The sequence below is a fragment of the Pituophis catenifer genome, unplaced genomic scaffold (assembly GCF_029215685.1).
Source record: "Pituophis catenifer annectens isolate HBS135680 unplaced genomic scaffold, rPitCat1.0.hap2 SCAF_7, whole genome shotgun sequence".
NCBI classification, from domain to species: Eukaryota; Metazoa; Chordata; class Lepidosauria; order Squamata; family Colubridae; genus Pituophis; species Pituophis catenifer.
The window spans coordinates 87,883,712-87,909,697 of record NW_027256887.1 but is presented as its reverse complement, the minus strand read 5'-3'; the positions used below and the strand labels follow the sequence as shown (position 1 = coordinate 87,909,697).

The window sequence follows — 25,986 nt, the reverse complement described above, 5'->3', positions numbered from 1 at the left end:
AAGACCATGTGATCGGCGTGCATGCCCACACCGGAAACCGGAAGCTCAGCTTCCCAGCGCGTTCATGCACGCTGGGAAGCTGCTCTTCTGGTTTCCGGTGGTCCCCCCCACACGCATATGCGCTCCCATTTCTGTACCGGAAAGGTTCGCCAACACTGTTGTATGCCTTTGTCAATTTTGGCAAGTTTAAGATAGGGGGAATTCTGGGATCGGGAAGTCCCCCTATCTTAAACTTGAGAAATACTGTTATAGCTATTGAAAAAAAACTATATACATTATTCTAACAACGTCTCTTCTTCCATTGTCCGGTTAGGAGGAAAAAAAAAAACGTATTTTTTTCCCCCAGAAAGAACTCTTGATGGAATTGACAGTGTGAAATTCAATTTTTCAAAAATCCTGCCAAAAAAAAAAAAAAAAAAAAAACACCCCAATCCTGTTCAAAAAGACCTTTAAAAAAAAAAGTTTTTAAAATCATGTTTTGGAGTGTTCTCAAAGTGAAACCAGATCTAAACGGCAGCTCTGGGAATAAGGAATATTTTCATTGAAAACTACGCCCACCAAGTAAGACAAAACGCATTACAACTTTTCCGTGCTAGCCGTCAAAAAGCACAGGTGAAAAGGAGAAGCCAAACGGCACAGGATCCTGATTTTTAAAATATATCCTTTTCGGGTTTTTCCGATTAGTGTTATTATTTAAAGTATCGGTTGTAGAGAAGCAATAAATCCTTAGGGCATTTAGAGAGTCCGGATTTGGTTCAAAAGTGTGATTTGGGGTTCTGATCAATGGAGGGAAGGAAACCAGATTCCCTTCAGGCTGATTTACTCCGAAATTTTTCAAAAAAAAGCAAGTCTGTTCATCGAGTAAGGTAATTCAACGTTCCTTCGGTTTAAACTTCCTGCACAGAAACGGCATGAAAAATATGATTTTTCGCGACTCTTCCGTTGTTGTAAAAATAAAAATAAAGCACCTTTTTTCTTCGTATGGCAGTGAAATTCAAGGCAGTATAGAGCTAAATTCTCATCCTAGGGATGGAATTTATCCTCTCGGAGTTAAAAAAGAGTTCATGGCCGGGGGGGAAAAAAAACCCAGCTAGTCTCCAAAAATCCAGAGAACGTTCACGCCGGATAATCCGAGGTTGACTCGCCTGCGAAGAGAAGGACAGCCTTTATTATTAGATCACAAAGGTTTCGTCGGAGATCAAGGATTTCACGAATTCTCTCTCCAGCTAGAAATAAACCGTGCAAAATCAGACGTGTGTGATGAATTTCAGAGCCGGAGACAAGATCCGGTTTTTTTTCCACTAGCTGCTGTATTTTTTGAAATCTTGTTATGCTGTTGTGACTCCGACCCCCGAGGCCGACTTATCGGAGGGAGAAGGCTCCGAACATGAAGGAGAGGAGTCGGCCAGGCCTCCCTCTCCAGGACCCTCCTCTCTGGCAATGCCTCAGAAGGAGAAGAGATTGGCCAGGAGCCAGGTATCTCCTTGCAGTCGGACAGTGACGGAGATAAGTCTTGGCTGGATCCACGCCAGCGTCGCAGAGATAAGCCCGCGCAACAGAAGAAAAGGTGCACCAGAGATTAAGCTGAGTCACTGGACCACACCCCACAGGGGATAAAAGGGGGTGAGGTGGCCATTCAGACTCTGTGACGGACAAAACTAACTACTAGCGAGTCACATTGTATCTTTGAAACAACATTATCTGCCTTGGATTTAATACGGACTGGACTTGACAATTCTTGAACTGTGTGTATCTTGTTTGGGTTTATCTGTCGGAGGAACAACCCCTCCCTCTATGAGTAAAGTTCTTGGCAAGCAGCTACTGGGTTGCTGCCAATCCTCTTATCAAAAGAATTTGTTGTTTGCCAGTTTTATTTAACCCCTGGCTGTCTGTTTGTGTGCGTGTGTGAGACGGGGACAGAACATAGGCACCAAAAATCACATTTATTATTATTATTATTATTTGGAGAACTATTAGGAAAGAATAGGTTTGAAAAAGCCATCTGTTTAGTTGTAGATCAGGGGTCCACAATTCCTAGGCTGTGGCCCACTAACGGGCTGTGGCCTATTCGGAATTGGGCCCTGCGAGTTGCTGATCGGAAACCCTGCACTGGCAGCACAACTTGTGAGTGCATCGGGCTGGTGGGCACTTGTGTGTGTGTGTGTATATGCCGGCCCACCACTCACGCGAATCGAAGTGCATGCTTGCACACTGGCCCACCGATGTTGTAGATCAGGGGTGTCAAACTGGATTTCGTCGAGGGCCGAGTCAGCATTGTAGTTCTCCTTTGCGGGCTGGCTGGGAGAGGAGGGGGGGCAGAGACAGGACAGACGCCTCCTGCATTACCCTGCTGGCCAAAAGGGGGTGTGTGGGGGGCACATGTGGCCCCCCCGTGCCCCATTTTTGACCTGGACAGCTTCCTGCACTACCCTGCCAGCAAAAACGGGGCACGGGGCTCATGTGGGCCCCCCCATGCCGTTTTGATTGGCAGGAGGATGTCCAGGCTGAAAATTGGGTGGGGGGCGCCCTGTGCAGCCCCCCTCACACCCCGTTTTGACTGGCAGATGCACCATGGGCCAGTCCTTTGCTATTTCCAGGCTGGACCCCACGGGCCTTGAGTTTGTCACCTCTGTTGTAGATGGTTTCAATTTCATTTTGCTTTAACACCAGACAGCAGAAAAAAAAAAGGGGGAGGGGGGGAGAGAAAGATGGGAGCCTGAGGAATTCTGGGAATTGAAGTCCACACGTCTTTTAAGTGGCCGGCTGGGTTCGGCCTCCTTCACTTCGCCTCCTGCCCCTGTTCAAATTCAACCTAAAACCGATTAGACGGATCATGAACAAATTTGATCTAAAGCTGATAAAATGGATTAGGTTAGATGCCTGACAACCGACTCATACTTAATGACGGGCTGCAGTGTCCTGGGGGTGGGGGGGTGGGGTGTCACGTAATCCCCTTTTGCGACCATCCGACAAGCAAAGTCCGTGGGGGGGAAAGCCGGATCCATTCAACGACCGTGACTAATTTAAGAACGGCGGCGGTTCGCTTAACCACTGTGGTGAGGGAAGTCGTAAAACGGGGCAAAACCCGCTCAACAAATTTCTCACTCAGCAAACATGAATAGAATAGAATAGAATAGAATAGAATAGAATAGAATAGAATAGAATTAGAATAATGAAGAATAGAACAGAACAGAACAGAATAATGAAGAATAGAATAGAATAGAATAGAATAGAATAGAATAGAATAGAATAGAATAGAATAGAATAGAATAGAATAGAATAGAATAGATTAATGGAACAGAACAGAATAATGAAGAATTGAATAAAATAAAATAATAGAACAGAACAGAACAGGAATAACAGAATAGAATAGAATAGAATAGAATAGAATAGAATAGAATAGAATAGAATAGAATAGAATTAGAATAATGAAGAATAGAATTGAATAGAATTGAATAAAATAAAATAAAAGAACAGGAATAATGAAGAATAGAACAGAACAGAACAGAATAATGAAGAATAGAATAGAATAGAATAGAATAGAATAGAATAGAATAGAATAGAATAGAATAGAATAGAATAGAATAGAATAGATTAGATTAGATTAATGGAACAGAACAGAATAATGAAGAATTGAATAAAATAAAATAATAGAACAGAACAGAACAGGAATAACATAGAATAGAATAGAATAGAATAGAATAGAATAGAATAGAATAGAATAGAATAGAATAGAATAGAAGAACAGAACAGAACAGAACAGAAAAATGAAGAATAAAATAGAATAGAATTGAATAATAGAACAGAATAATGAAGAATAGAATTGAATAGAATAGAAGAACAGAATAATGAAGAATAAAATAGAATAGAATTGAATTGAATAATAGAACAGAACAGAACAGAATAATGAAGAATAGAATAGAATAGAATAGAATAGAATAGAATAGAATAGAATAAAATAATAGAACAGAACAGGAATAATGAAGAATAGAATAGAAGAACAGACTAATGAATAAAATAAAATAGAATAGAATAGAATAGAATAGAATAGAATAGAATAGAATAGAATAGAATAATACAACAGAACAGAATAATGAAGAATAGAATAGAATAGAATAGAATAGAATAGAATAGAATAGAATAGAATAGAATAGAATAATAGAACAGAACAGAACAGAATAATGAAGAATAGAATAGAATTTTGGGCTCCACTGTGGTCATATGTTACCTGTTTTAGCTGTGGGGACAGAAATATATCGAATAATCATACATACCCAAGCATCCCCGATTCCTTGGTCTTGATGATGTACAGGAACATAAGCAGAGTGTGAAACAGGTTGTTTCTGCCCTAAACAGGAGGGATGAAAAGAAGGCGAACAGGTAAAGAACCCGACGAGTTTACACTTGCAACAAGGTGTGTCTTTCTCTCTCCTTCCCTGGTGTGCCTAGTTTTGTTTTTACTCAAAACTTTTTGGCGTTGCTAAAGAATGACAAAAAGGGTGTCAGAGTTGAAGTCCACGCGTCTTAAAACGGCCACGGTTGAGAAACATTGCTATCGGTATGACAGAGGAAGGAGGAGGAAGAGGAGGATGGCTTCCTTGGTGCTCTCTGAGCTGCGGTGGTTTTCTTGCAGACGTTTCATGACCCAGCTAGGCAACATTATCAGTGCTAGAAGGGAGTGGTGTTTGTGGAAAGGAGGAGGGGGAGTGGGAGGAGGAGGAAAAGGAGGAGGAAGAGGAGAAGAACTGTGGGGTCCTTGGTGGTCTCTGAACTTGGTTGTTTTCCTGCAGACATTTTATTACCGAACTAGGTAACATCATCAGGGCTAGAAGGTAGGAGGACTATGGAGCCCTTGGTGCTCCCTGAGCTTGGTGGTTTTCTTGCAGACGTTTCATGACCCAACTAGGTAACATCATCAGTGCAAGAAGGGAGTGGGGTTTGCAGAGAGAAGCGGGAGGAGGAGGAGGACTGTGGGATCCTTGGTGCTCTCTGAGCTTGGGGTTTTGCTTGCAGACGTCTTGTGACCCAACTAGGCAACATTATCAGTGCTAGAAGGGAGTGGCATTTGTGGAGTGAAGGAGAAGAAGGGAGGCAGGGAGGAGGAAGATAAATGTGGGATCCTTTGACTTTGTTTTCTTGCAGACATTTCACGACCCAACTAGGTAATATCAGTAACTAGACGTTTCCCTCCTCCCTTCTAGCACTGATGATATAACCTAGTTGGGTCGTGAGAAGTCTGCAAGGAAACAACCAAGCTCAGTGAGCACCCAGGGCCCCAGAGACCTATCCATCTTCACCGGTGCCGCCCCCCCCCCCCCCCCCCCGTGAGCAGCAACAACCTCTCTGTTCATGAAAAGCCACGGAGAAGCTGCACATACTCCTACCTTAGGAAGATTGTAGACCTGTTGTTGATAAATCAGCTCATAATGGGGAGGGTTGATGCTGCTCTGGTAGACGCAGAACAAATTCTCGTTCGTCATATCTGTGAATGAGAAGAATCACGTCTGTTAACAGCCCGATTAGAACAAAATTAAACGAAATTCCAGATTACTGCTGGTGGGAGTCCAGCTGGTTATAGATAAAATATATTTTATGTATAAAATATTATACAGAAAAGTAAAGAGTTTCCTGTTTCTGAATTGCTTAGTTGTTCCCTATGACTATCATTAAGTGTTGTACCTTATGATTCTTGATGAACGTATCTTTTCTTTTATGTACACTGAGAGTGTATGCACCAAGACAAATTCCTTGTGTGTCCACTCACACTTGGCCAATAAAGAATTCTATTCTATTCTATTCTATTCTATTCTATTCTATTCTATTCTATTCTATTCTATTCTATTCTATTCTATTCTATTTCTTATTCTATTCTATTCCTTATTCTATTCCTATTTTCTATTCCATTCCATTCCATTCCATTCCATTCCATTCCATTCTATTCTATTTCTTATTCTATTCTATTCTATTCTATTCTATTCTATTCTATTCTATTCTATTTCTTATTCTATTCTATTCTATTTCTTTTTCTATTCTATTCTATTCTGTTTCTTATTCTATTCTATTCTATTCTATTTCTTATTTTATTCTATTCTATTCCTTATTCTATTCTATTCTATTCCTTATTCTATTCTATTCTATTCTATTCTATTCTATTCTATTTCTTTTTCTATTCTATTCTATTCTATTCTATTCTATTCTATTCTATTCTATTCTATTCTATTTCTTATTCTATTCCTTATTTTATTCTATTCTATTCCTTATTCTATTCTATTCCTTATTCTATTCTATTCTATTCTATTCTATTCTATTCTATTTCTTATTCTATTCTATTCCTTATTCTATTCCTATTTTCTATTCCATTCCATTCCATTCCATTCCATTCCATTCTATTCTATTCTATTTCTTATTCTATTCTATTCTATTCTATTTCTTATTCTATTCTATTCTATTTCTTTTTCTATTCTATTCTATTCTGTTTCTTATTCTATTCTATTCTATTCTATTTCTTATTTTATTCTATTCTATTCCTTATTCTATTCTATTCTATTCCTTATTCTATTCTATTCTATTCTATTCTATTCTATTCTATTCTATTCTATTTCTTTTTCTATTCTATTCTATTCTATTCTATTCTATTCTATTTCTTATTCTATTCCTTATTTTATTCTATTCTATTCCTTATTCTATTCTATTCCTTATTCTATTCTATTCTATTCTATTCTATTCTATTCTATTCCTTTTTCTATTCTATTCTATTCTGTTTCTTATTCTATTCTATCTCTTATTCTATTCTATTCCTTATTCTATTCCTTATTTTATTCTATTCTATTCATCCCTGTGAGAACGGGATTGTTACTTCCTTTCCTAGAGACAGATGAAAGGGCAGCTTCTACGTGTGAAATGCATCACTCTCTGTAATAATTTTGCCTTTAAACTGTATAAATACATGGCCAAAAGCAGCCATCAATGTTCAGACCCTTTGCTCGTCTTTGGACTGTTTGAACCGTGCACAATAAACTTTTTCCTGCATCGAAGAGCTTGGCTTGGTTCCATTTCTTTTCCTATAACAAGGAGGCTGGTGTGGTGCTGTGCTTGGCAGCTGACTCATACTTACGACGGTTGCAGTTTCCCAGGGTTACGTGATACCCCTTTTGCGACCTTCTGACAAGCAAAGTCAATGGGGAAGCCAAGATTCGTTTAACGACCGGGTTACTAACTTAACAATGGCAGCGATTCGCTTAACAACGGTGGCAGAATGGTCTTGCTTAGCAATAGAAATCTGGAGCCATGTTTGTGGTTGTTAAATGCGCTCATTTAAAAAAAGAAAGAAGAAAGAAGAAGAAAAAGACAGCCTGCGTTACCTGGTTTATCAGGGGTTTGAATGAAATGCTGGGAGGTGAAGGTTTTCCCGTCGGGATACTTCGGATGGGGAGGCAGCCTAGAGTCAAGGTACGTGCAGAATACGTGCATAAGGATCTGGAGGGAGAGAAGGGGGGGTTGGGATTTAGCGCCATGTCGGACACTTCCGAAATAAAGGCGGTGATTTCTTGTCCCACCTTAGGCATTATAGCCGCCTGGGTGACTTTGGGCCAACTACTGGGAGAGGGTGAGTTCTAGTTCCTTCTTAGATATGATAGGCGCCTAGGTGATTTTGGGCCAATTACTGGGAGAGGGTGAGTTCTAGTTCCTCCTTAGACATGATAGCCGCCTGGGTGACTTTGGGCCAATTACTGGGAGACGGTGAGTTCTAGTCCCACCTTAGGCATGAAAGCTGCTTGGGTGACTTTGGGCCAATCACCAGGAGATGGTGAGTTCTAGTTCCTCTTTAGGCATGAAAACCAGCTGGGTGACTTTGGGCCAATCACCAGGAGACTGTGAGTTCTAGTTCTACCTTAGGCATGAAAGCTGCTTGGGTGACTTTGGGCCAATCACCAGGAGATGGTGAGTTCTAGTTCCTCTTTAGGCATGAAAGCCACTTGGGTGACTTTGGGCCAATTACTGGGAGAGGGTGAGTTCTAGTTCCTCCTTAGATATGATAGGCACCTGGGTGACTTTGGGCCAATCACCAGGAGAGGGCGAGTTCTAGTTCCCCTTTTAGGCAGGAAAGGCACTTGGGTGACTTTGGGCCAACTACTGGGAGAGGGTGAGTTCTAGTTCCTCCTTAGACATGATAGCTGCCTGGGTGACTTTGGGCCAATTACTGGGAGAGGGTGAGTTCAAGTCCCACCTTAGGCATGAAAGCTGCTTGGGTGAATTTGGGCCAATCACCAGGAGATGGTGAGTTCTAGTTCCTCTTTAGGCATGAAAACCAGCTGGGTGACTTTGGGCCAATCACCAGGAGACTGTGAGTTCTAGTTCTACCTTAGGCATGAAAGCTGCTTGGGTGATTTTGGGCCAATTAGCAGGAGTTGATGAGTTATAGTTCCACTTTAAGTGTGAAAGCAAGTCTGGTGACTATGGGCCAATTAGCAAAAGATAGTGAGTTCTAGTTTTGCCTTAGGTATGGAAATCAGCTGGATGGCTTTGGACCAATCACCGGGAGAGGGTGAGTTCTAGTACTGCCTTGGGCTGTCTTGGTGACTTTGGGCCAATTAGCAAGAGATGGTGAGTTCTAGTTCTACCTTAGGTATGAAAGCCGGCTGGGTGACTTTGGGCCAATCACTGGGTGAATGTGAGTTCTAGTTTCCACCTTAAGCATAAAAGCTGCCCAGGTGACTTTGAGCCAATCATTCCCTTTCAGCCCAGCCCAAGTCACAGGGTTGTTGTCGTTGTGGGGAAGAACGCAGAAGGAGGAAGACGTATTCTATGAGGTTGAGTTATTTGTAAAAATAAAAAAGGCAGGATACAAATGGATAATAAATAAATAACTCTGCCAGCAGCCTTGCTAGCAACAGAAAAGGGAGAATGAACCAGATACACCTGCTTTTACCAACTGAAGGCGGACTTACTCCGGAGTCCGTGGGTAAATCAGTATCCCAGGTGCGCGCCTTGAAGTCTCCGCCTCGGTTCCATCTGAACGAACTCATGCAGCCGCCTTGGGAAAGCTCTGTCAGTAAGCGAAAAGCAATACTGTGAATGGCCAGGACGGGGAGAAATCATTTTTTCCCAGCTCTTTTTCATTGGTTTCATCGCCAGTTCTACTACAGGTAGTTCTCGGGTTACGACAGCAATTGGGAAAAGGAGACTGGGAGTTCTAGTTTCACCTTCAGAACGAAAGCCAGTTGACTGATTCTGGGCCAATCACTAGGAGACAGTGAGTTCTAGTCCCGCCTTAGGCATGAAAGCCGGCTGGGTGACTTTGAACCAATCACCAGGAGACTGAGAATTCTAGTCTTGCCTTAGGCATGAAAGCCGGCTGGGTGACTGTGGCCCAATCACCAGGAGACTGGGAGTTCTAGTCTCACCTTCGGAACGAAAGCCAATTGATTGATTCTGGGCCAATCACTAGGAGACAGTGAGTTCTAGTCGTGCCTTAGGCATGAAAGCCGGCTGGGTGACTTTGAATCAATTACCAGGAGACTGGGAGTTCTAGTCTCACCTTCGGAACGAAAGCCAATTGACTGATTCTGGGCTAATCACTAGGAGACAGTGAGTTCTAGTCGCACCTTAGGCATGAAAGCCAATTGATTGACTCTGGGCCAATCACCAGGAGACTGAGAGTTCTAGTCCTGCCTTAGGCATGAAAGCTACCTGGATGACTTTGGTCCTATCGCTCTCTCTCTCAGCCCAGCCCAGCCCACCTCACAGGGTTGTCGTTGCGAGGCAAACAGGAGGAGTGGGGAAGTATGAGGTTGCGTTCGCTGACTTGCATGATTCATAAACCAACCATAAAGGCAGGATAGAAATAAGTAGCCGTTTACCTTTGATCCTTTCTACTAAATATTCCTGATTTGGGGTCAGCTCCAAGTACTGTACTATTGTGTTCAGGGTCGGGATAAGGGGAGCTTTCACCAAAGCAGCTTGCTTCAGGCTACTCAGGCCGGCCTCTGCAGACAACAAATAAAGAGAGAGAAACTGCAACCTTCGTCATCAGGAAAAAAAAACCCGTTTCGGGTCTCGGTAACAGCTGTGGACTTCCTTTCACTCAAGCGACAACCTCACCAACGGAAGCAGCAGCAGCTGCTGCAACCGAGAGCTCTCGATTCTGCAGCGCAAAACATACAAGACGTCTAAAAGTCTGTGGAGATTCTCAGACCTCCAGGTCACAGTTGTCCCAAAGAGGCTTTATGTCAGACTTCGATGCTATCTCAAAATAAATGAATTTCCAAACTGCCAATCTTTAAGGAAATCTTCTCTTTATTCGAGCACAGCAACCGGATCATGACTCGGTGCGGACAAGACTGACCTTTTGCCCCCCAATCCCTCCCTTTCCGATCCCCAATTATCTGCTTCTCATTGGCTGTCTTCCAAGTCACTCTCCTGACTTCTTGTCTCGTCATTTCACAGGAATGTTCCCCCCCATCTTCATTTCCACGGAGACCAGGCTTCAAAGGGATTTAGCAGGCAAAAGTTCAGGGCTTATCTCCCTTTTTCTATGACAGCGCTGAGGTGCTGACACTTTATTTTTTTCCAAGAGGCAACTGGACTTTCTGGATTTTTCTTTGAAGACGTTTGGCTTCTCATCCCAGAAGCTTCTTCCGCTCTGACCGGATGGTGGGGAATGGAAGGATTGATACTCCTTGCAGACAGCTGGTCATTTGCATCCTTTTAGAGGGTTGTTGAGGCCACTTGGGGGTTCCTCTGTGTCCTCTGAGTGGTGCAAATGGTTCCTGTAGTTCTGCAATTTTTTCCTCTGGAAATCCATTCTTACTCCCACACCATTCAAAGGGTGTTTATCAGGGGTGAAATGTTCCACGGTTCGGACTGGATCGCACGATCCGGTAGCAATGGCGGTGGGTGGTTCGGAGAACCGGTAGCAAAAATCCCTGCCCCCCCCCATGCCCAGCTGAGCCGTGCGATCATCAGAGGCTTTTTTTTTTTACTTTTAAAAGCATTTTTTCAGCCGGTTGTAGAGCCCTGGTAGCGCAGCAGACTAAAGCACTGTTATTAACATCAGCTGCCTGCAATTACTGCAAGTTCAAATCTCCCCAGGCTCAAAGTTGACTCAGCCTTCCGTCCTTTCTAAGGTAGGTAAAACGAGGACCCAGATTGTAGGGGCAATAAGATGACTTTGTATAAAAATATACAAAAGGATGAAGGCTATTGCTTAACGCATTGTAAGCTGCCTTGAGTCTCCGGAGAAAGGGCGGCATATAAATCAAATTTAAAAAAAAAAAGTTTTAAAAGTAAAAAAAAAAAGTTGGCCACGCCCACCCAATCACATTACCCACCCACCCACCAAGCCACGCCCACAGAACCGGTAGTAACAAATTTTACATTTCACCACTGGTATTCCATCCCAAATTGTATAGAACTAAAGGTCTGTAGAGATTCTCAGTCCTCCAGGTCGTGGTTGTCACGAAGGTGCTTTTTTCAGGAGACAACTGGACTTTCTGTTTTTTTTTCTTTTAAAGACATTTCGCTTCTCACCCAAGAAGCTTCATCCAAGAAGGGAGTAGGAATGGATTTCCAGAGGAAAAATTGCAGGCTACAGGAACCATTTGCACCATTCAGGTGACCCTGAGGACACAGGTAAACCTCCAAGTGGCCTCAAGAACTCTCTAAAAAGGATGCAAATGACCGGCTGTCTGCAAGGAGTATCAATCCTTCCATTCCCCACCATCCAGTCAGAGCTGAGGAAGCTTCTTGGAGGAGAAGCGAAACGTCTTCAAAAGAAAAACCAGAAAGTCCAAGTTGCCTCTTGAAAAATCACCTTTGGGGGTACCTATCAGGACAAGATTCAGCAGTCCATCTGCATTTAAAAGATAGCTTTGCTGGCTGGGGAATTCTGGGAGTTGAAGTCCACCCATCTTCAATCTTAACATTAATGCAACTCTATAAAAATGTTCTATTGTAATTGGTTTTTTTCCTACAGGGTTGACAACTATTTTATTTATTTATTTATTTTTATTTATTTTTATATGCCGCCCTTCTCCGGAGACTCAGGGCAGCTTACAATGCGTTAAGCAATAGCCTTCATACTTTTGTATACTTTATACAAAGTCAGCTTATTGCCCCCACAAACCGGGTCCTCATTTTACCCACCTTAGAAAGGATGGAAGGCTGAGTCAACCTTGAGCCTGGTGAGAATAGAACTCGCAGTAATTGCAGGCAGCTGGATGTTAAATGCTGCCTTAGTAGGAGGCATTAGCCTCCTACACCACTCAGGCTCCTTCAGATGCTTCCAGCTAGGAAAAAGCCCTTTTCTCTATAACGCTGCTAAATTCTAAGCTCGTTTTTTAAAAAAATAATTACGATTTTAATCCATATATTTTACTTGGGAGCACATGATTACGGCACGACGTTTTTTTGCGTAGGGTCACCGTACCTCCAATCTGCAGCTCTGGACACCCCATCCTCCGCAGCTGAGTGCTTACAGAGTCAATCTCTTGAACCAGCGGCACCAAAATTGTCTCGTTGACCCACTGTCGGATCCAAAAAGATTTGGGGGGAGGAAGAAAGACACCAGAAGTTAGAAGAGTGACACGTTCTGTATGTTTTTCTGCTGTCACTTTTCTACGTTTCTAGGTTTCGCTAAGCGAGGGGTCATAAGGCGAGGACTAGGTGCACTTTGGGTTCAATCACCCCTATTTAGCCTGAGTCCCTTCCCTAAGCCCCAACCTCAGGAGGGAATTTCCAGGGCTGTGTCACATTTGAATACATACCCCAGGCCAAAGGCAAAACTCACATTTCTGAATTTGGCAGTCCAAGAATCCATGTGATCGAACAGCTGTCTGCTCATCGACACCCGTGCCCAGACCTGGCCAGGAAGACAAAAGAAGTTTTGAAATCTATCTATCTATCTATCTATCTATCTATCTATCTATCTATCTATCTATCTATCCATCCATCCATCCATCCATCCATCCATCCATCCATCCATCATCTATCTCTATCAATCATCATCCCCTTTTAATGACCCCATAATCCCTTGGAGTCCGGGCAACTGAATGGAGCTGAGTGTTTACTGGCCGGATGCTCTTCCTGTCACCAATGCGGAGTTTTGTTCAGCAGATCTATTCTCATTGTGCCCAGAGAGAGAAATATCTGCCTGTACCTAGGATTGAACTCACAGCCTCCTGAACTTGGGAGGGAGGGTCAAGGAGGAAAAAACAAGAAGGAAGGAAGGAAGGAGGGAAGACAGGAAGGAAGACAGGAAGGAAGGAAGACAGGAAGGAAAGAAAGACAGGAAGGAAGGGAGCGAGGGAGGAAGGACAAGGAAGAAAAGGAAGGAAGGAAGGAAAGAAAGAAAGAAAGAAAGAAAGAAAGGAAGGAGACACAAGGCAGAAAAGACAAGGAAAGAAGGAGGGAAGGAAGGATGCCCTTCCTATCGCCAATGCAGAGTTTTGTTCAGCAGATCTATTCTCATTGTGCCCAGAGAGAGAAATATCTGCCTCTACCTAGGATCGAACTCACAGTCTCCTGATTGTGAGGCGAGAGCTCCCCCCCCAGGCCACAGCACCAGTCTTTTTTTTTTTATAAAAAGGTTTTTTTTTTTAAAGATAAACATATCAGTCCTTCTGTGTGTCATCTCGGTATTTCTTCGGTGACTTCTTCTTTTTGTTACTCCTCCTCTTCTTATTTCTTCCTTAATAAATCCCATTTCTCTATTTCAATATTTCCCCCAAAATACATATAGTGCTCAAAAAAAATAAAGGGAACGCAAGCAGAAGACATCCGAGATCTGAATGAATGAAATAGCCTTATTAAATACTTTGTTCTTTATATAACAGTAGTTTATACACTGCTCAAACAACTAAAGGGAACACAAAACTACTGTATATAATGAACAAAGTATTTAATAAGGCTATTTCATTCATTCAGATCTCGGATGTCTTCTGCTTGTGTTCCCTTTATTTTTTTGAGCAGTGTATATTTAATGTAACTTTTTCCTGCTTATCAAATTCTTTATCTATATCTCTTTTCTATCCAATCATAAAATTTCCCCCCTATCTTAAAATATTCTGCATCCTCTTTCTCTTTAATTGTTAAAGTTAATCTATTCATCTCTGCGCAGTCCAAAATTTTTCTAATTACTTCCCCTTCTAAAGGGATTTTCTCTGCTTTCCATCTTTGTGCAAATACTATTCTTGCTGCAGTTATTATATGTATAATCAAATATACATTTTCTTTACTAATTTTCTCTGGTAGGATACCCAGTAGGAACAACTCAGGTTTTAAATCAATTCCACAGCACCCAGTCTGTTTGCCTGTCTGTCTCGTATCTATCTCTATCTCTGATCATCTATCTATTACATGACAGCAGTCTTCGAATATTTGAGGGGCTGCCCCAAAGAGGAGGGGGTCAAGCTATTCTCCAAAGCACCAGAAGGCAGGAGAAGAAGCAATGGATGGAAACTCATCAAGGAGAGAAGCAACCTAAAACTAAGGAGAAATTTCCCGACAGTTAGAAGAATTCATCCATTTAATTGATTATGGATTTGCCTCCATTAAATTATGATTGCTCCATCACTGGGGTTTTTTAAGAAGAGACTGGAGAGCCATTTGTCTGGACAGAGTTTGTACAGAGTCTTCTGCTTGAGTAGAGAGGGCTGGGTTAGAAGATCTCCAAGATCTCTGACAAGCAACGACAATGGGGAAAGCCACATTCAATTAACCACCCTGTGACTCACTTAAAAACTGAAGCAATTCGCTGAACAGCTGTGGCCGGAAAGGTCGTAACATGGGGCAAAACTCACAAGGTGTCACCCGGATCAACACCTGCGGAGAACCAACCCTTTCTGTCTCCGCCAACGTGGTTTACCTCTTCGGCGGCTTGCTTGGAACTCAGATCGGCTTCGTCCTTGTGAGCCGAGGGGGCCTGGGACCTGCAGGCCGGCTGGTACTGGAATTTCCGGAGCATCTGGGCGTAGTCGGCCATGGAGCGACCGTAGTTCCAAAAAGTCGGACTGTTTGAAGGAGAGCCCGAATCCGAACTGCCTGCAATGAGCCAGAGAAACACACACACAGAAATGAGCCTACTTGAGCAATGCAAAAAACCTCTTTTATTGCAACAGCTGTGAATTGCGTTCATTCACAGCTGAGTCCCAATTCCCGAAGGACTTTTTGTGCAAAAAGTCCTTTGGGAGAAGTCCTTCGGAATAATCACCAACCTTTATCTCCCTTGAGACGCTGCCAAAGACCTACTTGGCAAAGCCACACAGAGTCCAGAATCAAACAGAGATGCTGACTGGGAACAGAATTAACAACGTTGCTTTCCTGCAAAGAGCCCATGTGCCTTTGCTCCTCTTTTAAGCCTTATGGGAGCAGCCAATCATCTCCAGGCCTTACTCCTGAGTTGTCCCTTTAGTTTTAACTGTTCTTGCCTTCTGGCAGCTCTGCACATGCACGCACTAGGAACAGGCTCCTCCTGTTCCTCTGCCTCTCTGCTATCCGTCTCTGGAGACTTCAGAGTCCGTGCATCGCTCCCAGATGGCCCTGGCCCCATCTCTGCCTCTGACACAGAGCCCTCGTCTGAGCCTCCCCCAGTCTCCAGGACTGGCCCATGTTCCTCCCCAGCCTCCTCACTGTCCGACTCCACTGCCAGCTCTGCAGGCTGCTGGCGGACTACAACACAGGTACTGGATCTTACTACAGCCTCCTAGGGCTGGGTGGCTAAATCAGAGAGCTAGCTTGATGTCGTGGTGACTAGAAACCAGGCGACGGTGAGTTCTAGTCCCGCCTTAGGCACAAAATCCGGTAGGGTGACTGAGCTAACCACTCAAAGAGTCTAGAACTCACTGACTCCTAGTAATTGGACCAAAGTCACCTAAGCAGAATGCCTAAGGCAGGACTAGAACTCACCATCACCTGGTGATTGTCCCAAAATCACCCAGCTGGCTTCCATGCCTAAGGCGGGGCTAGAATTCACTGTCTCCTGGTGACTCACCAAAGTCACCCAACCGGTTTTCATGCCTAAAACAGGACTAGAACTCGCGTCTCCTGCTGATTGGCTCAAACTCACCAGTTTTCATGCCTACTAGAACTCCCCATCTCCTGGTGATTGGTCCAAAGTCACCCAGCCAGCTTTCACGCTTAAGGCGGTACTAGAACTCACGATCTCCCGATTTCTCGCCCGATGCCTTAAACCAATGGACCACAATACACACTGAACTGCAAGCAACTTATCTTCTGAGTAACTTCGGTGAATGCGCTGTGCGAACCTTCCCCGCTTTTCGTTCAGGCAACTACTCACCCAGCTGCACCCTGTGCTGTTTCTCCTCCTCGTTTCGAAGGAAGCTGTCGAGCGACTTCAAATCCGTCATGTAGTCGGCTTTTCCCGTGGGAGAGTTGTAGACGGTGGGCGAGGAGCGGTATCTGGATCTCATCCCGCTGCTATCCATGGGCCCAATGCTAGTGGGGTACATCAAGGGCCCCGGAGAAGGACTGAAGGGCGGCACCTAAGCGGGACAAAATGAAAAGCTGCAATCGTCTATCGGGAATCCATTTTGAATCATCATTCAAGTTTATTATAATACAGGTGATCCTCAATTTACAACCCCCAATTGCGCCTCAAATTTCTGTTGCTAAGTGTGAAAATTGCTAAGGGAGTTTTGCCTCATTTTGCGACCTTTCTTCCCACAGCTGTTCAGTGAATCGCTGCGGTTGTTAAGTTGGTAAAAAGGTTGTTAAAAAGAAAATCTGGCTTCGCTGGCCAGAAGGTCGCAAAAAGGGATTACATGATCCGGAGATAGTGCAACCATCGTAAATATGAGTCCAAGTGTCTGACTTTTAATCATGGGACCACGGGTTATGCTGCGACGGTCGTAAGAGTGAAAAACAGTCGCATGTCACTTCCTCAGCTCTGACCGTATGGTGGGGAGTGGAAGGATTGATATTCCTTGCAAGCAGCTGGTCATTTGCATCCTTTTGGAGGGTCGTTGAGGCCACTTGGAGGTTTCTGTGTCCTCAGGGTCACCTGAGTGGTGTAAATGGGTGTGGAAGAAAAGGAGTGTGCAATTCCAAGAAGGCTCCACGCCCATTTGCACCACTCAGGTGACCCTGAGGACACAGACAAACCTCCAAGCGGCCTCAACGACGCTCTAAAACAGTGTTTCCCAACCTTCGAAGATGTATGGACTTCAACTCCCAGAATTCCTCAACCAGCCATACTGGCTGGGGCATTCTGGGAGTTGAAGTCCATGCATCTTAAAATAGCCACGGTTGGGAAACACTGCTCTAAAAGGATGCAAATTGTTAGGAAATGATTTATTACCTGACTTGTTGGGCTGGCAATATATAAACTATCAATATAGCTTTAAGACTGCTGTATTGCATCATACTGTGTCCTGATTGGTTAGCTCTGTAGCCAATCTCTTTAAGAGGGAGCTAAAAACCTGGTTTGTTTCTCTTTGCTGTTCTTGCTCTCTGATATCTCTGTATGCTACTGTTTGCAAAGCCAGAAGAACTGTTTATTGTGAATGACTACGACAACTGGTAAGAAGACTTTGTTATTGGATTATCCCTGGACTGTCGTTTTGGCTATCTCCTGCTTTATATGTGTATGACCTGGACTGTTTATTGGACTGTGCCTTACTATTTCCTGAAAGTAAACACAACTCAGTGTATCTGTGTGTTGGCTGTGTTTATTCGTAACTACTCTCAATCGCTTTCATGTGCACACCCTTGCTATTTAAGGGTTACTCTGCGAATTCCTTAACACAAATGACCAGCTGTCTGCAAGGAGTATCAATCCTTCCGTTCCCCACCGTCTAGTCAGAGCTGAAGAAGCTTCTTGAGTGAGAAGCGAAACGTCTTCAAAGAAAAAACCAGAAAGTCCAGTCGCCTCTTGGGAGTCCAGTTCTCTTTGGGAGAACCATAGCTAATATGGTATGGTAGCTTTCCTACCTTGCTGTAGTTGCTTCCTGGGGAGTAACTCGCCGCCGTACCGTAGGACCCGCTGCTTCCCGACATGGCCTGCAGCTGAGGACTGTATCCGGAGATGCAACCGGTTGCAAATTTGGGGCTGGTGCTGGGTGAGCGGGAAGGGCTGTAGCTCAGGACGCTCTGGCCCTGGATGGGAGGGGAGGGGGTCGAAGGGGGCGTCTTCTTGGGCACCAACTCGCGGGGCGGCGTAGTCTGGACCGCTGAAATTAAACCCCGTTTTCGAAGGTTAAGAAAGAAGCGCAAAAACAGACGAACGAGATAAATGTTAATTATTGGGAGGGGGGGAAAAAAATGAAACTTTCTGAATGAAGCCGGAGCAGAACCGTTCAGCCGTTTCCAATGATAGGAAACAAGGAATTTAAAAGACTACCTGTGGACTTACAAGAGTTCATTTAGTGACCATTCAAAGTTACGACGGCGCTTCAAATTAAGTGACCGATGGCCGTTTTTCATACTGATGACAGTTGCAGCATTCCTGTGGTCATGTGGTCAAAATTCGGACCCTTGGGAATCATCTTTCAATCAATCGGAATAGAGCAGGAAGGCACCTTGGAGGTCATCTAGTCCAGCCCACTGCTCACAGGAGATCCTATACCCATGATGGCAAACCTATGGCATGTGTGCCACAGGTGGCATGCGTAGCCATATCGGTGGGCACATGAGCTCAGCTCCCACTGGAAGTTGGCAAACAGGTCATTTTTGGCCTCCAGGAGGGTGAGGAATGCCGTTTTCGTCCTCCCCAGGTTCCTAGAAAGGCTATGGAGCCTTGGGAGGTAGAAAAACGGGCCTACTGGGCCATCGTGTGCCAGGAGGGGAAGAGTGGGGGGGGAGGTTGTGCACGCATGCACAGGGGCGGGGCACATAGAATTCTGGGTGTGGGCACGTGCGCGACCCCCATGCCCCCGTGAGACCCCCCGCTCCTGGCACATGATGGCAAAAAGGTTAGCCATCACTGTCCTATACCATTTCGGACAAGTGAAGCCATGCGGAGAGTCTGGGATGACAAAAAACTACCGGAGGTTCCGGAGGGCTGGAAATGGGCCTGTTTCTGGCCTCTGGGAGAAGCAGTTTTCACCCTCCCGGAGGCTGGAGAAAAGCCTCTGGAGCCTGGGGAGGGCAAAAAACGCCCCCCTGCCATGGTGCAGGCAGCTGACTAGGCCCTGTCCACCATGGCCACACCTACCCAGCACCAGGGCAGTGAACCCGTTGCTGAAGGATCTGAAGCCCAGTCCTGTCCCTAACCCCTGGTCTGTAGGCCGGCACTGGGCCGAGGCATGCCAGAAACCGGATCGTGCAAACAGGTGAAGCCCCATCCACGGGATGCAGGCAGCTTGCAAAACTACGCCCGTCTCTGCTCCGCGGAACCAGTCCCTGGTGCCTGAAAGGTTGGGGGCTACTGGCGTACAATAAAATCAAAGTGGACTTCAACTCCCAGAATTCCCCTGGCTGGCTAGGGAATTCTGGGAGTTGAAGTCCACAAATCTTAAGACACGCAAAACAGGCCCACCTGCGTTCTGCAACCCCAGAAGCGTCTGTTGGCCAGGACTCATCACTAAGCTGGTAGGAGCCATGGTATATTTGAAGTATCTCCAGAAATCGAACAAGGCGTTGAGGCTGAACAGAGAGGCAAAGCCCAGTTCTAGCATTTAAAAAACAACAACAACAACAGGAAATTAGAGTGAACCATTCAAAAACAAAGGATCAGTTGGGTTGGCGATGGAAGGAAATGCATGGTTAAGGTGAGGTTGTGGGGTCTTTGGTGCTCCTTCTGAGCTTGGGGGTTTTCTTGTAGGCATTTCATGACCCAATTAGGCGACATCATCAATGTGAGAGGGAGAAGGGAAGGAAGGGGAAGAAGAAGAAGGGGAAGGAGGAGGAGGAGGAGAAGAAGAATGGAAAGAAGAGGAGGAGGAGGAAGAAGGGAAAGGAAAAGGGGAAGGAGGAGGAGGAGGAGAAGGAGAGGAAGAAAAAGAACGGGGAAGGGGAAGAAGGAGAAGGAGGCGAAGGGGAAGAAGAAGGAAAAGGAGGAAGAGGAAGAGGAGGAAAAGGAGGAGGAGGAGGAGAAGGAGAGGAAGAACGGGGGAAGGGGAAGAAGGAGAAAAGGTGGTGGTGGTGGAGGAGACATTTCATGACCCAACTAGGTAACATCATCAATGGGGAAGGGAAAAGGGGAAGGAGGAAGAGTTTTCTTGCAGACGTTTCATGACCTGATTAGTTAATATCATCAGTGCTAAGGAAGGAAGGGAAGGAAAGGAGGAGAAGGAATGAAGGGGAAGGAGGAGAAGGAGGGAAGGATGGTGGGTCCTTGTTGCTCTCTGAACTTGGGCTGTTTTCTTGCAGACATTTCATGACCCAGGTAGGGAACGTGATAGAAGTAGAGGGGAGGTTAAATTCTGTTTATATGTTGGTGGCTGTCAAGGTTGCTGGGAACATCCTTGGTAGTTCCTTTATCAGGGGTATTGTTTACACCTCGGTGTAATCGATTGTTCGATTGTTCATCTGAGTTGGTAGTTCCTTGATTGGGGTATTGTTTACACCTCGGTGTTAATCTCTGCTTAGTGGGCCATTGTTTGCTGGTAGGGAGGCCTTCTAAAGTTCAACCCTGAGCTACAAATATTCTTCTTTTTTTTTTTAATTTGATTTATATGCCGCCCTTTTCCGGAGACTCAGGGCGGCTTACAATGGGCTAAGCAATAGCCTTCATACTTTTGTATATTTTATACAAAGTCAGCTTATTGCCCCCACAAACTGGGTCCTCATTTAACCTACCTTAGAAAGGATGGAAGGCTGAGTCAACCTTGAGCCTTGGAGAGACTCGAACCAGCAGTAATTGCAGACAGCTGGTGTTAATCACAGTGCTTTTAGTCTGCTGAGCCACCAGGCCCCTATTCTCTTCTATGGGTGCGAAATAAAGTTAGTCGAATGTTCATAGAGATTCTCCGTCATCTAAGTCATGGGTGTCCCAAAGGTGCTTTTTTTCAGGAGGCAACTGGATTTTCTTATTTTTTCTTCTGAAGACGTTTCGCTTCTCATCCAAGCAGCTTCTTCGGCTCTGACTGGATGGTGGGGAACGGAAGGGTTGATATTCCTTGCAGACAGCTGGTCATTTGCATCCTTTTTGAGGGCCGTTGAAGCCACTTGGAGGTTTCTCTGTGTCCTCAGGGCCACCTAAGTGGTGCAAATGGGCGTGGAGCCTTCTAGGAACTGCACAGTCCTTTTGTTACACAACCATTTGCACCACTCAGGTGACCCTGAGGACACAGAGAAACCTCCAAGTGGCCTCAAAGACCCTCTAAAAGGATGCAAATGACCAGCTGTCTGCAAGGAGTATCAATCCTTCCGTCCCCCGCCATCCGGTCAGAGCCGAAGAAGCTTCTTGGAGGAGAAGCGAAACGTCTTCAAAAGAAAAAAACAAGTTAGTAGAAAGGGAATTTCACCAGAAAAGGAAGAGGGGTGGAGGGAACCCCAGGCTGCCAGATTTCTACCTAAACTTAACACATTAGGCCGAGTGTAATAAGGATGGAGGGTAGCAACATGGAATGGAAGTCTTCAAACACAGCAACATGTTAAACACAGAGGACTGGTAACTTGCTTAAACAAACAAACAAACAGGGATAAAGGCAGGCATCCTAAGGCACTGAAATTAACCATCATTTTCTTGCTGGATACTCACCAATATACCAGAGGATCCAGCACGAGATATTGTAATAGGAACTTATCAGTTTTCCAGACCTAGAACGAGAGAAAGGCGGAGGTTGGCATTCAGATTTCTGGCTTTCAGACTTTCACAATACCATAAGGCAGTCCTCGACTTACGATCACAATTGAGACTTGGATTTATGTCGCTAAGGAAGGTGGTTGTTAAGGGAATTGTGCCCAATTTATGGCCTATTTTTTACTATCATTACGAAGCACAAATAGCCACAGTTGTTAACTGAATGGTGTGGTCCTTCCCCCATTGACAGAGCCCTAATTTTGATTATGTGACTGCTGTTGGGGATGCTGGGATAGTCCTAAGTGTGAGGACTAGTGGTAAGTCCCCTTTTTTCCCCAGTGTCATCGTAACTTCAAAAAGTCAATAAATGAATGGTTGTTAGCCAGAAAATACAGACAGTCCTTGACATAAGAGCCTTCTCTGTGGGGGCACCTACTCTTTGGAACAAAATACCCCCTGGAATACGAATAATCCCAGATCTTCACACTTTCCGACGTGCCCTGAAGACCTTTCTCTTCCAACAAGCAGGGCTAGCATAAACATCTAAATTCTATGCCAAGGTCTTAGCAGATACACCAAGTTGACTCAATTTATTATTTACTGTTTATAAATATATATATATATATTATATGTATATGAAATCTTATTCTGTTCACCGCCCTGAGTCCTTCGGGAGAAGGGCGGTATAGAAATTCAATCAATCAATCAATCAATCAATCATGGAGCCCCAAAGCACCTCAAGGCAAGAAAAGAAATAATGAATGGAAACTCATCAAGGAGAGAAGCAACTTGGAATTAAGGAGGAATTTCCTGACAGTGAGAACAAATAACCAGCGGAACAGCTTGCCACTAGAAGTTGTGGGTGCTCCATCATTGGAGCCTTTTAAAGAAGAGATTGGCAGCCATTTGTCTGGAATGATCTAGGGCAGGGGTCAGCAACCCGCAGCTCTGGAGCCGCATGTGGCTCTATTTCACCCCTCTGCTGCGGCTCCCTGTCGCTCAAAATATGTGTCACAACTGCCAATGTGCGACACCTGCCGGCATGTGATTTATTGAGCTTTTTCACCCCAGTAGGCCAATGGGATAAATCCAAGAAAAGAAAAATGGGATAAATCCAAGAAAAGAAAAATTTCAGAAGAAAACAGAACATTTAATTCAATTACTATTTATATTTGTTTGTTCAGAGCTGCCTTTCTTCCACTTGATCTTTTTTTATTATTATACAGCAATCTTTCTCCTCAAACCTAGCCTCTCCCTCTTCTCCTTCCAACTTTCTTTCCCCACCTTCTTCTTCTCTTCTCTACTTCCCCTTCCCTTCTCCTTCTCCTCCACTCTTTCCCCCCCGTCTTATCTTCTCTCCTACTCTACTTTCCTTTCCCTTCCTTCCTCCCTACTCTTCCATCCCTCTCTCTCCTTCCTCCTCCCTTCCAATTCCTTCATCTCTCTCTATTGCTGTATTCATTTTCAATGTAATGTTTTCCATTGTGGAGTTTCAGGCAACCCCGATCCCTTATCTTTTTAATCATTAACGATATATTTCATCTTGTTCTCTTTTGTCCTTCAAATCTTTACTCAAACAATTTTCTAATCTCTTGTCTTTTTTTTTTTAATTTGATTTATATGCCGCCCTTCTCCAGAGACTCAGGGCGGCTTACAATGCATTAAGCCTTCATACTTTTGTATATTTTATACAGAGTCAGCTTATTGCCCCCACAAACTGGGTCCTCAATTTACCTACCTTAGAAAGATGGAAGGCTGAGTCAACCTTTTTTTTTACCTTTTTATATTTTTACCAATATATTTTTTCTGCTTTACTTCTTGCAAGTATAACCAACTCTGTGATTCTGTTATTCACTCAAGCAAGATTCTTCTCCAGCTTACATTTCCGTGTAGATCATGCCAGCGAGTGACAGGTTGAGAAATCCCCAGGCCAAGAGGACCTTCCTCGCTTCCGTTTCCTTCCTCATCTTGATGGTCCGGTCAATGAGGGACTCAGATGGATTTGGTTCCCCCTGCATGGTCTAGAAAGAGCAAGACGAGAACATAAATGGTTATTTCTTCCATTCATATGCCGTCCTTTTGAGTACAGGTAGTCCTCGACTTACAACGGTTCCTTTAGTGACCGTTCAAAGTTACAACAGCACCGGAAAAAAAAGGAATTTAGGACCGTTTTTCACATTTACGAACGTTGCAGCCTCCCCACAATCACATGATCAAAATCCAGGCGCTTGGCAACCGACTCATATTTATGACGGTCGCTGTGTCTCTGGGGTTTGTGTGATCCCCTTTTGTGACTTCTGACAAGCAAAACTTGGGGGGGGGAGAGAAGAGAAACAGAAGTCAGAAGTGACACGTCCTGTATTTACTACAGGTAGTCAGTCCTCTTAGTGTATATTCAAAGTTACAACGGCACTGAAAAAAGTGTCTTATGACCATTTTTCACCCTTACGACCGTTGCCGCATCGAAGTAAAGTTGCCGTTGCCTCACGAGCAAAGTCAACGGGGAAACCAGATTTGCTTAACAACCGTTATTGCTAACTTAACAACTGCAGCTATTCACAAACTTCCACCTCTCACAATACTAGACAGCACAGTATCAGCAGTAGAGACCTTCAAATTTCTAGGTTCTACCGTATCTTACGACCTAAAATGGACACCCAACATCAAAAACGTCATCAAAAAAAGCACAACGAAGAATGTTCTTTCTGCGCCAACTCAGAAAGCTCAAACTGCCCAAGGAGCTGCTGATCCAGTTCTACAGAGGAATGATGGAGTCTGTCATCTGCACCTCTATAACGGTCTGGTTTGGCTCTGCAACCCAACAAGACAGACAAAGACTTCAGAGGATCATTAGAACGGCAGAAAAAAACAATTACTATCACCTGCCTTCCATGGGGGACCTGTATACTGCATGAGTCAAAAAGAGGGCTGGGAAAATATCTACAGACCCCTCGCATCCTGGACATGAACTGTTTCAACTCCTACCCTCAAAACTACGCTATAGAGCACTGCACACCAGAACAACTAGACACAAGGACAGTTTTTTCCCCAACGCCATCACTCTGCTAAACAAATAATTCCCTCAACACTGTCAAACTATTTACTAAGTCTGCACTACTATTATCTTCTCATTGTTCCATCTCCTTCCACTTATGACTGTAACCTTGTTGCTTGTATCCTCAAGATTTATATTGATATTGTTTCCTGATTGCTTGTTTGTACCCTACGACTATCATTAAATGTTGTACCTTATGATTCTTGATGAATGTTATCTTGTCTTTTTATGTACGGTGAGAGCACATGCACCAAAGACAAATTCCTTTTGTGTCCAATCCACACTTGGCCAATAAAAAATTCAATTCAATTAATTCAATTCAATTCAATTCAATTCCTATTCCATTCTAACCACCACGTGCGACTAGGCGGCAATATAAAATTTCTAAACAAACAAAAGTGGCAAGAATAGTCACAAAATGGAGCAAACTCACTTTAACCAATTTCTCACTTAGCAACATAAATTTCGGGCTCCATTGAGGTGGCAAGTTGAGGACTAAGTGAGCGTTTGAGAGTGTTTCACCCAAGTTGGGATCAACAGCGCCATCTTGAGGCTTCACAGGGAAAAATCAATGAAATAAATGAATGAATGAATGAATGTTATCCGATTCAATGGGGAAGGGTCCTCCCTCCCCCCCACAAGCTCAGCCCCACAAAACCTAACCACACATTGTGCCTACCCCAAATTCACACGTTACGTGCACGAAAATGCCGGATCTGACCCAGGCATGCTCCCGCTGCAAAGACAAACGCGTCGCGTTTAGATGACGCACGGCAGAATCGGGACGGCCCCTTTAAGCGCGGCGTGGGAAAACGGTCCGTGTGGCGCGAGGGATTCTGGGAGTCGTGGTCCAACTCCTCTCGCGGCCGCCATGTTGGGAGGCGGAGCCTCACGTGGATTAGCTTCTTTAACCTCACGATGCCGGTTGGAGGGAGGGGGCTGCGGGGCTAGGACACCCCCCCCACACGTCAAAACGGGAATTAAAGCGCATGCGCTTTCCCTATAATGTGTGAGAAACATACAATCAACCGATCCCCCCCCCCACACCAATTATCCCGCACCCTTTCTCTCGCTTACCAGCACGGATTCGCCTTCCTTGCCCGAACTGCGCCTGCGCAGCGGGGTTATCCTCCGTACTCCAGTATGGGCAAGAGAGGAAAGAGGCGGCGAAGGCGGGCTTTGTTGCCGAGGCGACGGGCGCGAAGGAGGGGATTGGCGGTCGTTCTCGTGT

General features: G+C 44.6%; 1 protein-coding gene across 1 annotated transcript; it reads right to left on the bottom strand.

The window, feature by feature from the left end:
* Positions 1–560: 560 nt before the first annotated feature.
* On the bottom strand, positions 561–25,878 carry TMEM209 (transmembrane protein 209). Its single transcript, XM_070947165.1, has 15 exons — positions 25,833–25,878; positions 23,582–23,721; positions 21,659–21,717; positions 19,493–19,624; positions 17,947–18,185; positions 16,295–16,499; positions 14,864–15,039; positions 12,788–12,859; positions 12,428–12,524; positions 9,861–9,986; positions 8,949–9,046; positions 7,362–7,476; positions 5,385–5,482; positions 4,275–4,348; positions 561–1,145 (listed from the first exon to the last, which is right to left on the bottom strand). Exons 2-15 carry the CDS (start codon positions 23,716–23,718, stop codon positions 1,091–1,093), a joined length of 1,683 nt encoding a protein of 560 aa, XP_070803266.1. The 5' UTR covers positions 23,719–23,721; positions 25,833–25,878; the 3' UTR covers positions 561–1,090.
* Positions 25,879–25,986: the final 108 nt, after the last annotated feature.

What these genes read in the sequence shown, in the direction of transcription:
- TMEM209 (XM_070947165.1), bottom strand. Translation starts at nt 23,718, where the DNA reads ATGCAGGGGGAACCAAATCCATCTGAGTCCCTCATTGACCGGACCATC. An exon ending in CTGGATCCTCTGGTATATTG is followed by an intron (nt 19,625 to 21,658) that starts GTGAGTATCCAG and finishes TTTAAATGCTAG; the next exon opens with AACTGGGCTTTGCCTCTCTG. An exon ending in AAGGAATCGGGGATGCTTGG is followed by an intron (nt 1,146 to 4,274) that starts GTATGTATGATT and finishes TTCTCTTCGCAG; the next exon opens with GCGAGTCAACCTCGGATTAT.